The sequence below is a fragment of the Portunus trituberculatus genome, chromosome 25, assembly GCF_017591435.1.
Source record: "Portunus trituberculatus isolate SZX2019 chromosome 25, ASM1759143v1, whole genome shotgun sequence".
Taxonomy (NCBI): Eukaryota; Metazoa; Arthropoda; class Malacostraca; order Decapoda; family Portunidae; genus Portunus; species Portunus trituberculatus.
The window spans coordinates 4,884,598-4,897,500 of record NC_059279.1 but is presented as its reverse complement, the minus strand read 5'-3'; the positions used below and the strand labels follow the sequence as shown (position 1 = coordinate 4,897,500).

Below are 12,903 nucleotides of genomic sequence, written 5' to 3'. Positions count from 1 at the left end.
GAATATTTTCAGTAGTAGCAGTAGTGGTAGTAGTAGTAGTAGTAGTAGTAGTAGTAGTAGTAGTAGTAGTAATAGTAGTAGTTGTTGTTGTAAAAGTAGTAGTAGTAGTTGTTGTAAAAGTAGTAGTAGTAGTAGTAAAAGTAGTAGTAGTAGTAGTAAAAGTAATAGTAGTAGTAGTAGTAAGTAGTGGTGGTGGTGGTGGTGGTGGTGGTAGTGGTGGTGGTGGTGGTGGTGGTGGTTGTAAAAGTGGTGGTGGTGGTGGTGGTAAAAGTAGTGGTGGTGGTGGTGGTGGTGGTGGTGGTGGTAAAAGCAGTGGTGGTGGTGGTGGTGGTGGTGGTAAAAGCAATAGTAGTAGTAGTAGTAGTAGTAGTAAGTGTAGTTACCTACATATCACCATGATAACCAGGTTCTAGGTGGTTACACTCAAGATGAGCATGGGCGATGATATGGACCCTATTATGGGTACCACTATAAATAAAATTGCCTGCGCCACTAATGGGCGGAAGCTGAACAGCGCTTCCCATACACTATTCAAGTGTGCCTACAGGCGCTATAGGCCTTACCGAAAAAAAAAAAAAAGTAATAGTAGTAGTAGTAGTAGTAGTAAAAGTAAGAGTAGTAGTAGTTGTAGTAGTAGTAAAAGTAATAGTAGTAGTAGTAGTAGTAGTAGTAGCTGTAAAACTAATAGTAGTAGTAGTAGTAGTAGTAGTAGTACTAGTTGTAAAAGTAATAGTAGTAGTTGTAAAAGTAATAGTAGTAGTAGTAGTAGTAGTAATAGTGGTAAAAGTAATAGCAGTAGTAAATGTAACAGCAGCAGTAGTAGTAGTAGTAGTAATAATAGTAGTAGCAGTAGTAGAAGAAACACATTTAATTTTCTCCCTTCTTTTCTTCAACCTCTCATATTCCCCTTCGGCCAGGTAGTTAATGAGCGCGGACAGGCAGGTGCCCCCCAGCAGGTCGTAGGTAGAGGAGCCAGCACTGCGCCTTTAAGACCTTTAGATCAGGCACCGCGCAGGATGCATTGCTGTTCAGGTGCTTTTGACCAGCGCGAATTTGAAACCACGCCGTGTATTTTCCTTAGTGTTATCTTTCTTACCGAAGCATAGCCAGTTATTCACATTTACCAATAGGCCTGTATCTCTCTCTCTCTCTCTCTCTCTCTGGTCTGTATTCTGAAACGCTTTGCTCTCTCACCATCACTACTTTCTAAATGTTTCAGTTAAAGATACTCTTGTTTTTAAGAGTATTTTTATGGTTCTGGTGATAGATTGGGAAAATTTCTAGTTTATTAAAAGGAAAAACTGTCTGGAAAACCCTCTACTTGTCTCTGTGGCCCAGGAAAGTTGTAGTGTTGAGAGGGGAAAGCGATTCTGAATACGAGAGAGAGAGTGAGAGAGAGAGAGAGAGAGAGAGAGAGAGAGAGAGAGAGAGAGAGAGGGGGGGCAGGGGGAGAGAGTATGTGAGTGTGTTTGTGGTGTGTGTGTGTATGTGTGTGTATGTGTGTGTGTGTGTAATTCACTGTTTGATCTGCTGCAGTCCCTGACGAGACAGCCAGACGTTACCCTACGGAACGAGCTCAGAGCTCATTGTTTCCGATCTTCGGATAGGTCTGAGACCAGGCACACACCACACACCGGGACAACAAGGTCACAACTCCTCGATTTACATTCCGTACCTACTCACTGCTAGGTGAACAGGGCTACACGTGAGGAGACACACCCAAATATCTCCACCCGGCCGAATCGAACCCCGGTCATCTGTTGTGAAGCCAGCGCTCTAACCACTGTGTGTGTGTGTGTGTGTGTGTGTGTGTGTGTGTGTGTGTGTGTGTGTGTGTTTGTGTGTGTGTGTATGAATTCTATATACACATGTAACTTTCTAATATATACTTCTACAGTATTAATTTTCAATATAAAAGTGAAAGGAGGTCAGATTTCAGGGACGGTGGCATAGAATCACCGCACGGAGCTCATAGAAAAGACTCCCGGAAGTTTGTACAAGGAAGAAGAAAATAATGAAAAAAACTGTAGAAAAAAACGAATTTCCTCTTTAATGAAAACTAACTTACATAATACTTCAGTTCAGGGAGAGAGAGAGAGAGAGAGAGAGAGAGAGAGAGAGAGAGAGAGAGAGAGAGAGAGAGAGAGAGAGAGAGAGAGAGAGAGAGAGAGAGAGAGAGAATTAAACTCATCTCAGTGTTCCATGTTAAGTAACTTTAGGAAAACTTATTATGTGCTTCTCTCTCTCTTCCTTCTTCTCTTCCTTCCCTTCCTCCTTCCCTTCCTCCTCCTTTTCCTTCCCTTCCTTTTCCTCCTGACTCTGTAGCTCAAAGATACAAACTTTCCCATATTTTGTACGAACATCAAAAAAGTGACAAGAAGAAAAGAAAACTGTTTTAAAATGGCGAGTTTTCCAGGTAAAGAAATCCAAAGTAGAAAAATACTTCAGCTCCCCAGAGAGTCAGTAGTCTCAAGATACAAACATGGAAAAAAGAAGACGAAACCAAACTAGCGCCAAGAAATATTGTTTTCCTCAGCAAAAGAAAAAAATACAAGACAATTTGAGTTTCCTTATAAGTCTGTAGTCCAAAAAATATATAAATATGAATAAAGAAAAATGAGAGAGAGAGAGAGAGAGAGAGAGAGAGAGAGAGAGAGAGAGAGAGAGAGAGAGAGAGAGAGAGAGAGAGAGAGAGAGAGAGAGAGAGAGAGAGAGAGAGAGAGAGAGACTTCTAAAAATAGCGAGTTTTTTTTATTTTATTCCTTTGAAGAAACTTAAAAACAAAAACATGTAAATAACCATAGCGACTCTGTATAAGCGAATGTTATAGAAGGAACGTAACAACAATAATAATGATAATAATGACAATAATAATAATAATAATAATAATAATAATAATGATAATAATAATAATGAAACCGTCAAGAAAATACAAAAAATATCAGTTACCCATCGAATCTAACCCTAACAAACAGACATTTCCAAAACTTCCCCAAGCATGAATAAGAAAATCAAGCAAAACACGAAACGAAAAGACAAGGAAGATGAAAACATACCAATCATACGAGTACCATTTTTCTCCAGTAAAAAAAAAAAAAAAATAATAAGTTTAAATAAATAAATAAATGAAAAAAGGAAAAAAAAAACACAAAAACACACTTCTGTCCACCTTTTCTATGTCTAGATACAAAACACCTCAAAACCACACACTTCGGTCCACTTCTAACCTTTCTGTGTGTCAAAGTACAAAACACCCGCAAAAAAAAAAAAAAACACTTCGGTCCACCTTTATCCTTTCTCTGTGTCAAAATACAAAATATCCCGGCCAAAAAACACATTTCAGTTCACCTCTATCTCTTCTGTGTCAAAATATAAAACACCCCTAAAACACTCGCTTCTGCTCATCTCTATCCTTTCTCTGTGTTAAAAATACAAAACACTGCCAAAAAACGCACACTTCGGTCCAGTTCTATCCTTTCTCTATGTCAAAATATAAAACACCGCCAAAAATCCCACACTTCTCCTCACTTCTATCCTTTCTCTGTGTCAAAAAAAAAAAAAAAAAAAACACACTTCGGCCAACCAGACACTCAAAATACAAGAAAACACTTCGGTCCAACTCTACCATGTGATTCAAAATAGGAAAACAACTCACTTCGGTCCACTTCTACTTCGGCCCACCTCTACGCAGTGAGTCCGTCGCCCCAAGACACAAACCTTCCGGAGTAAACAATCCAGCAGCGGCGTTTCGTTCCCCAATTCTGCACACTGGCGAGGGAGGGAACCAGGAACTCGCTACGTTGAAACTGAACCTGCACTGTCAATAAGAGAGGTGCTGCTCACTATACCGGCGATGGAGGAAGAGGAGGAGGAGGAGGAGGAGGAGGAGGAGCAGCGAACCAAAGACACAGAATGAAATGGTTCTCGAGTGTTTGCGGTCTTGAGGTTTAGTAAGAAATTCTGACTTTTAAAGTACTTTTTGTTAATTGTCGAGGGTCTTTTTCAGCGAGAATGAGTGAAAGACTGTGAAAGGAAAAGATGCAGGTGGAGGAAGAGGAGGAGGAGGAGGAGGAGGAGGAGGAGGAGGAGGAGGAGGAGGAGGAAGGAAGGGAGGAAAAACGTGGGATGATGACTAGGGCGTGGAGGAGATGCGAGGAGGAGGAGGAGGAGGAGGAGGAGAAGGAGGAGGAGGAAGAAGAGGAAGAGAAGGAAAAAGATGGCATTCCAGATGGTTGTAAAAGTAAATAACGAGAGAGAGAGAGAGAGAGAGAGAGAGAGAGAGAGAGAGAGAGAGAGAGAGAGAGAGAGAGCCTACCTAAAACAAAGAACCACAACTGAAAAGTCACTATTATTCCTCCCCCACCTCCTCCTCCTCCTCCTCCTCCTCCTCCTCCTCCTCCTCCTCCTCCTCCTCCTCCTCCTCCTATTATTCTTTTCTTCACCTTTCCTTGTTTCTACCTTCCATAATTAAAGGTTGTGATTAACTTCATTACCTCGTACCGTAAATTATACAGAGAACTAATTAACCTAAGGCAATTTTTTTCATTACTGCAGTCTAACCAATGGCCAAAAATGGTCCTTCTATGAGAAAAAACACAGACAGGAGCCAAAATCAGCCTAATACTGCAATCTTCCGTGCCTCAGTATTACCAGAGCAGCGTTACACCTTGCCACCCTCGTTACCGTCCAGGAGAAGGAGGAGGAGGAGGAGGAGGAGGAGAGTGACTGAGAAATGAGAGGAGGGACCGGACAGGATTGCGAATGGAGAGAGAAGGATGAGAACGAGGAAAGGAAGGAAGGATGGAATGAGGAAAGTAGATGAGTGCAAGAGAGAGAGAGAGAGAGAGGAAGCACTGACTACACGAGATGAGAGGAAAGAGAAAATGAATGATAAATATTGAATAAGTTATAATTATGAGGATGAGACATAAAAAAAAATATACAAAAGAGAAAAAAATGGAAAATCAGGTGTCGAGAAATAAGAGATGATGATGAAGAGACACAGTGAAAGACGATGATGAAAAGGTGAAGAGAAGAAGAGGAGAGCAAATAATGACGTGAAGGAAATGAAAAAGAATGGAATCTAAAGGAGGAGGAGGAGGAAGAGGAAAAGGATAAAAATGTCAAAAAGAAAAAAAAAACAAGAGGAAGGAGGAAATTGGAAAGTAGGAAGAAATGAAAAATAGAGATTGATGTAATGAGAGGGAGAAAGAAAAAAAGAGGAGGAGGAGGAGGAGGAGGAGGAGGAGGAGGAGGAAACAGAAGAGGAGAGACAGAGACACAAGCTGGAGACATGTGGAGGAAAGAATGCCTAAGGGTTGGAGGTAAAGGAGGGGGGGGAGGGGTTTCTCTGCGGTTACTTGACTAACCTTCTCTACTTCCTCCTTCATCCCCTCCTTCATCGCTCCTTCCCCCCCATCTTCTTTCCCTCCAGCGGATCTCCCTCCCTCATCCCCCTCCTGCTTTCTTCTCCAGGAGCAAGAGTCGATAAAACAACCGCGTACCATCATCCCTCCTCCTCCTCCTCCTCCTCCTCCTCCTCCTCCTCCTCCTCCTCCTCCTCCTCCACTCTCAGTTTTTCTTCGGCGTCTTCCTTCTCTTGTACCTTCTCTTTATCTCCTCCACCCTGTCGACCTCTCCTCCTTCTCCTATCCCTCTTCATCTCCTCTCAATCCCCTTATCTCCTCCTCTTCCTCCTCCTCTTCTTCCTCTTCCTCATCTTCCTCCTCCTTGTCGGCCTCATCTCTTCCTTCTTTACTTTCCTGTTTAGTTTTCATCTTCCTTCTTGTCTTTCTTCCTTTTCCTCCTCCTCCTCCTCCTTCTCTTCGTGTTATTTATTCATTATTTGTTATTTTTCCTCCTAAATGAATAATCAGTTTTATATATTGTATTTTACGTCAACCAAATATATACAAACTATTATTAATTTCTTTTTACCACTATTCACTATAGAACATTGAAATTCTCTCTCTCTCTCTCTCTCTCTCTCTCTCTCTGGCCATAGGGACAAGAGAACGGGTGAAAGGAAGAACAGGAGAGGTGAGAGGAAGAGGAAGGGAGAGGGAGGAAGTCTTAATAAGAAGGGGAGGGGAATGAAGAGGAAGAGGGAGGAGAAAGGTGACGTGGGATGAGAGATCAAAGGGAGGAAGGGTGGGATTCAGGAAGCATAGAGGAACATAAAGGGAGTTAGGAGAGAGGAGGGAGGAATTAAACGCATGGAGTAACTTGAGGGAGACAAACGAAGGAGAGAAAAGAAGGGAAAAAGGAGGAATGAGAGGAATGAAGAACGTAAAGAAGAGAAACGGAGGAGAGAATAAGGAGAATGGAGGGAAAAAAAGGAGAAAGGAGGAATTCGAAGGATGAAGTAAGGTAAGGGAGGTAAACGAAGAGAAAAAAAAGGAATAGAAAGGAGAGAAAAGAAGGAAAAAAGAAATGAGAGGAATAGAGAACGTAAAGGAGAAAAACGGAGGAGAGAAGAAGGAAAATCAAGGGAAAAGAAAGAGGAAGGAGGAATTAGACGGATGAAGTAAGGGAAAGAAATGGAGAGAAAAGAGGAACTGAAAGAAAAGGAAAGGAGAAAGAAGGCATTAGATAGATGAAGTAAGATAAGAAAGAGAAAGAGAGAAAAGATGAATAGAGAGGAGGAGAATGGAGAGGAAAGGAGGAGAATGGAGGAAAGAGATGAATGGGGCAAAGGAGAAGAGAAAAGAGGGATGGAAAGGAGAGGAAAGAAAAGGAAAAGAAGAAGAATGATACAGATTGAGAACGAAAGAGAGAGAAACAGAGAAATGGAAAGAAAGGGTAAAGAGGAGAAAGAAGGAGGGAGGAAGAATGATAAAGATTGAGTAACGGAGGAGAGATAAAGGAAATGAAATGAGAGGAAAGGAGGGGAAAGAAGGGGAAAGAAGGGGAAAGAGTGCCGTTGGGTGGTATATGAAGTGTCATTAACCCAACAATGGTGTGTTAGAGAAGGGAGGAAGGGCTGGTGGTGGTGTTAGAGGGAGGGAGGTGCTGGTGGTGCTGGTGTGTGGGATGGAAGGAGGTGAGGGGGGAGGGGGGGAAGTGCCACTCTTTGTTGATTAGACGGAAGGCAGACGGTCAGAGAAGATAAAAATGAGAAGACAATGAAAGTAAACTAGAGAGAGAGAGAGAGAGAGAGAGAGAGAGAGAGAGAGAGAGAGAGAGAGAGAGAGAGAGAGAGAGAGAGAGAGAGTAAAAAAAAACAGATGAGACCAGAACACGGCGAGACGTAACACACAACACACACACACACACACACACACACACACATATACATAGACGGTAAAAGTCTGGGGTCATAACAAGACATCACCTTTAATTGAATAAACTTAATAGGCTCTCTCTCTCTCTCTCTCTCTCTCTCTCTCTCTCTCTCTCTCTCTCTCTCTCTCTCTCTCTCTCTCTCTCTCTCTCTCTCTCTCTCTCTCTCTCTCTCTAGCATTGACCCTCCAATAAGCCTGGTAATATTTAACGAAAAATAGCATTACTAACTATGAAAAAATCTGGTTTATTGCTACTCTCTCCTTCACTTAACCCTCCCTCTCTCCCTTTTATCTCCCTCTCCCTCTCTCTCTCTCTCTCTCTCTCTCTCTCTCTCTCTCTCTCTCTCTCTCTCTCTCTTTCAACATCACCCCTCACTCTCCGTTCTCGTTTCTCCTTTTTATCACACTTTTTTTTAACCTCCTCTCATGCTACGCTCTCATTCACCTCCCTTGCTACTCTTGTTTGCTCTTGCCTCCCGTGTTATTGCCTCCTTTCCTCTCCTCCTACTCCTATTTTTCTCCTATTTTCTTCCTTCTTCCTTCTCATGCTACGCCACTTCCTCATCTCTCTTATTTTTCAGTTTTTTAATTGTTTTTTTTCTTTTTTTATGTTTTCTTCTTTATTTTCGTTGATAGCTTGTTTTTAGTATGTTTTTTTATCATTTTACTTTTCTCTCTCTCTCTCTCTCTCTCTCTCTCTCTCTCTCTCTCTCTCTCTCTCTCTCTCTCTCTCTCTCTCTCTCTCTCTCTCTCTCTCTCTCTCTCTCTCTCTCTCTCTCTCTCTCTCTCTCTCTCTCTCTCTCTCTCTCTCTCTCTCTCTCTCTCTCTCTCTCTCTCTCTCTCTCTCTCTCTCTCTCTCTCTCTCTCTCTCTCTCTCTCTCTCTCTCTGGTTCTCTCGTGTTTCGAAGTATGGATGTAAATGCCACATGTTAAAAAAAAGAGGTAAAAAAAGACAGAATATGAAAGTACTAAAGTTCGTCCGTGTTTACAAGAATATCAAAGCGTGACAGGTATACCAATGAATCACACACACACACACACACACACACACACACACACACACACACACATATGATCCTTTTAGTCCGTGTGAATGTTTCAGTAATGTTTAGTTCTTATGAATTATTTGACTGTAATAACAGATAAATTTGCCTTAAAGTAGGGGGTCGATTACCTCAACTACAGAGTTTTTTGGAGTGAGAATTTGAGATGAATGGAACAGTGTGTGTGTGTGTGTGTGTGTGTGTGTGTGTGTGTGTGTGTGTGTGTGTGTGTGTGTGTGTGTGTGTGTGTGTGTGTGTGTGTGTGTGTGTGTGTGTGTGTTGCTTTATTTCATCCTAGAGGGCTCGTCAGCGCTACCCTATTGTAGCAACTCATCGGCGTTTGTAACAAATAGCATAACACACACACACAAAAAGAAACATTGATCTTTCCATCCAGCGTCACCTCTTTATGATTCTTTACGTCTGCACACCGCCAATTGTCAACGCTTCCATCCTCCCCTTCCCTTACACTTCTGTCTCCTTTCCTACCCTTCCTCTTTCCATATCTCTTCCCTTCCTTTTTTTTTTGTCTCCCATTGCTTCTTTTCACCTTCCTGTCTTTCCTCCCTTCTCTTCTTTCTGTCTCTCTTCCTTTCCTTTCTCCTTTCTGTTTCCCTTCACTTTGCCGTCTCTCTTCCCTTCCCTTCTCCCTTCTGCCTCCGTTCCCTCCTCTTTCCCTTGCCGTCCCTCTTCCTTCCCCTTGCCTGTCTCTTCTGGTTTGCCGTGGGTGTGGGTGTGCCTGTTCAGTCCTACCACTAACTCCACGCTCCCTCAGGTGGCCGGCGCTGGCGGGTCATGGATGGAGTGGGACGACCGCCGCCGCCGTGACGCTGAGGACCCCTGGCCGCCGCCCCGCCCCCCGGAGCCCCCCGCCTTCCCCGATGACCCATGGGGCGGCGACAACGATTGGCACGATGACTTCTGGAACGACGCCCCCTGGGAGGACGCCCGCCTCGAGATCCCCCCGGAGGCTTACGGAGTGGAAGAGTATGACTTCGGAGGATGTGACTGCGGAGGACCACCTCCTCCCATATTCCACCTCCCTCCACCTCCACCCCTCCCTCGTCTCCCTGAGGAGGAGGAGGAGGGTTCTGGCTGCGATGCCCCGCCACCTTCTGAGGTGTGCCCCGCCCTGCTGGTGGCGGGAGACGCACACACTCACCAGCGGCTGCAGCCTCCCCTGGCGGCGCTGGTGGTCGCCGCCGCCACACTTACGCTCGTCTTCATCATCGCTGCCCTTGTCTGCTGGAGGTGAGGTGTCGTGCTTGATTGCAGTCTTAACTACCGCTTAACTGCCTATTCACAGAGACAGTTACCTCGTTCTCCGCTTAATTGCTTGTCGAGGGATGATCCTAGCGCCTTCACTGTCCTATCCTGACTATCCTTTACTTTGCTATCCAGGTCCTTCTCCCCCCTTGGATTCATATTTGCTATCTGGAGTCACGTAAACGTTATCATGAACTGGTCCCGCATTTGTCTGCACTCCTCACACCAGCCTGTGTCAGTGTGGCGTCAGGCTGCGGGTCACTCAGTACACGCTGGTTCGGATGACTCCCGCCCCTATTACTGGTCACGTCTTTGTCCCGGCCCGCCTTCCCTCTTCTCCCTAGAGTCGCCCGTTTCTCCCAATTTATCTCAAAGTGTCCCTTCCTTCTCTCCACGCTCCCTCCCGCCCCTTCAGCCCCTCCCTGTTCTTCACGCCTCCTCCCGCTCTCCGTGCAGGTACCGGAGGCAGCGTGGCCGGAGGGGACCCTCCAAGTCCTCGAGCGATCTCACCAACGGCGTCATTTACGAGGACCTTCCCTCCGGGCCCACACCGAGGGTGGTGCCCGCCGCCCACGGCCATCCCCGCGACACCCACACTCTGGCGCCCATGGAGGTGAGTGAAGGGGGACACGTTTTTCCTGATTTTTATTTCCTGTTAAGCTTTTTGTCATTTCCTGCTGTGCTTTTTCTTTCTCATAAATCACAATTTGTTTTGGTGTCCTGTCATTTGGATTTATCGTTTGTTTGGTGTGGCTTTTCCGAGGCGGCGGAGGTGATCCTTTACTGGTCATTTTTATTGGTGTGTTTACGGTTTGCCATGAGCGATGGCCCTTCAAAATCTTACTCGTATGCGTCACGTCGGCTGAAGCCACTCTTTATCTCTAATCATGTGTGTGTGTGTGTGTGTGTGTGTGTGTGTGTGTGTGTGTGTGTGTGTGCATATGCGTGTGTGTGTTTGTGTGGATGCGATGGCAAGTGGCTCTGCGTGCTGCCCGCCACCCGTCTGACCGTACACGCCACTCCCACCCAACACGCTCGACACGCCCTCATGGACGCCCACACCTTATCGATTCCCATAAATCCTTTTCAGCTCTTGGACATGAAACTGACGCCTCACGTGCACGCCTCGAGCTACGGCGGGGCGGAGGACGGCACCCCAGCCATCCTGCAACAGTATCAGCCCAGCCAGCCCCTCTCGCCTTCCTTCAATCCCACCCACACTTCCCCGCCCTACTCCCCAAAGAAACCGTTTGACACGCACCGCTCCAACAGGAGCTCGCAGGAGCTGTACAACCCGACCTACGAGGAAATTTCAACGGGTGAGTCGCCTGTTGCCCTTTGCAGACTGGGGAGGTGACCTACTGCATGGTGTGGTAGGAAGGGAGGGATGGTTTGTAGCAGACTTATTAGTTGACATCATTAGCCGTACGTCTCACTTCACTAATCTGTTCCACATGTTCACTCTACTCCAGCAGGAAGCGACACTACTTCCGTCAGCAGCGCCAGCGTGAGCTCCGAGGGTGCACAGCAACAGCTGGAGCGGCGCAGCGAGGGCCAGGGTCCGCCCACCATCTGGTCTGAGCCCGGCAGTTGTACGTGCTCTGGGGGCAGGCGAGCCCCACAGGGGAGGCGAGGGACAAGGGGTGGCCGCTCCCGCAAGCCCCGGGCCACCAGCAGCGCAACGAGCACCGGGACCACAGAGGGCAGTGAGTATCACGAGGCGCTGCTGCCCCAGCTGGTGCCCGCCATGGGCCTGAAGGGTACGGCGCGGCATCCTACACTGCCCTACACCATTCAGGGCACCAGCGACGGCCGCACCTCCACCTCGTCTTCTTCTGACCTCCCGGTGGACCGCTGCCTCGCTCCCCGAGAGCCGCGCTACTACGTGGGCGTACCGCCCCCCTCCACGCGCAGTCCCATTACCCCGGATGGGCCGCTGCGAGGGCCCCCAGGACTCTTTGGCGGAGATTCGGTGGAAGGCTCCTCCGGGGCGTCAACGTGCGGGGGTGAGCGGCCTTCGCCGACGGAACGTGGCTTGCCTCCCCTCCCCTCCCGCAGCGACCGCTACCGGATCTACTTCAGCACTGAGCGGCGGCGGGCATGGATGGGGCGCCGCTCCCTGTCGGCGCCCGTACCCTCAACCCTGGCACCAGAAAACGCCAACGGCGGCACGAAACCTCGGGCACGCGGGAGAGCGAGCCGTTATACCATGAGTTGTAGTAAAACACACACACACACACACACACACACACACACACACACACACACACACACACACACACACATACACATACACACACACAGAGGGCGGGGGAGCTCACGTGTACACTCACACATGCATACACACGCACACACCCACTTGAGCACATCCTCCTCCCACTAATCACCAGTCTGGCTGCCGCCCGCGCCCCCACCTCTTCCTGGCCTCCCCGCCTCGCCCAGGCCCGCCCAGCCCTTCCCTGCCCCACCCTACCCCCCCGGCTGGTCTTGGCTGCCTCACCTCACATGTTTACTCACTACACCTCCCGTCCTCCCTCTCGCACCCTCCCACGCCACTCCCTCCTGTTCTCTCCCTCTAGACGGTCAATACACACAGACACTCTTATAAGCTTCCCCCACAACCTACACCCTCAACACACCGATGACACACACACACACACACACACACACACACACACACACACACACACACGGTTACCTAAACAGGCGAGGTGTTATCATTGTTTCAGTCACGCACGGATACACTTGAAAAAAAATATATAAGAGAAATGAAAGAAAGAAAGAAAAAAAGACACATACATGAAGGAATTAATGACTGACGGAACGCTTTCATTAATTCAACTCGGATAGAGAGAAAAAAAAAAAGAAAACTCGACTATTTTTGCTCCGTAACTTTGCTCCCTGTTCACTGTAAAATGCTTCGATGTGGCATGGCACCATCATCACCATCATCACCATCATCTTCCCTTTGAGAAATAACATAAAGACCAAACACAATGTAGTCACAATTACAACCACCATAAATAAGGCTTGAAAACAGAAACAAAATAATGACGCACTGTGATAGTTCCGCTTGTAAGTGAAGTCTGAGAGTAAATGAAAAGAGTGAAGCAATCTCCTGCCTGTCTCCTCTCCCTCTTCCGCGTACGAGCACCGGCCGTGACAGAGGAAGGGTAGCAGAAGGCACAGCAAGGAAGGAGAAAGCGGGAGCTGCCTGAGGGATGACGGAGTAAGGGCGCCGTAAGTGATGGTGATGGCGGCAGTGATAGTGACACGTGATGATGATGGACATGGCGGGTCGGAGAAAAGGA

At 46.9% G+C, this 12,903-nt stretch overlaps 1 protein-coding gene across 1 annotated transcript in view; it reads left to right on the top strand.

Moving 5' to 3' along the window:
* The window catches only part of LOC123508682, a 35,713-nt gene extending 23,773 nt beyond the window's left edge, over positions 1 to 11,940 (top strand). Inside the window, 5 exon segments of the mRNA XM_045262530.1 lie at positions 9,102 to 9,577; positions 10,049 to 10,205; positions 10,683 to 10,911; positions 11,065 to 11,685; positions 11,688 to 11,940. Coding sequence (XP_045118465.1) covers positions 9,102 to 9,577; positions 10,049 to 10,205; positions 10,683 to 10,911; positions 11,065 to 11,685; positions 11,688 to 11,812 — 1,608 coding nt within the window. The 3' untranslated portion in view covers positions 11,813 to 11,940.
* The last annotated feature ends 963 nt before the right edge of the window (positions 11,941 to 12,903 follow it).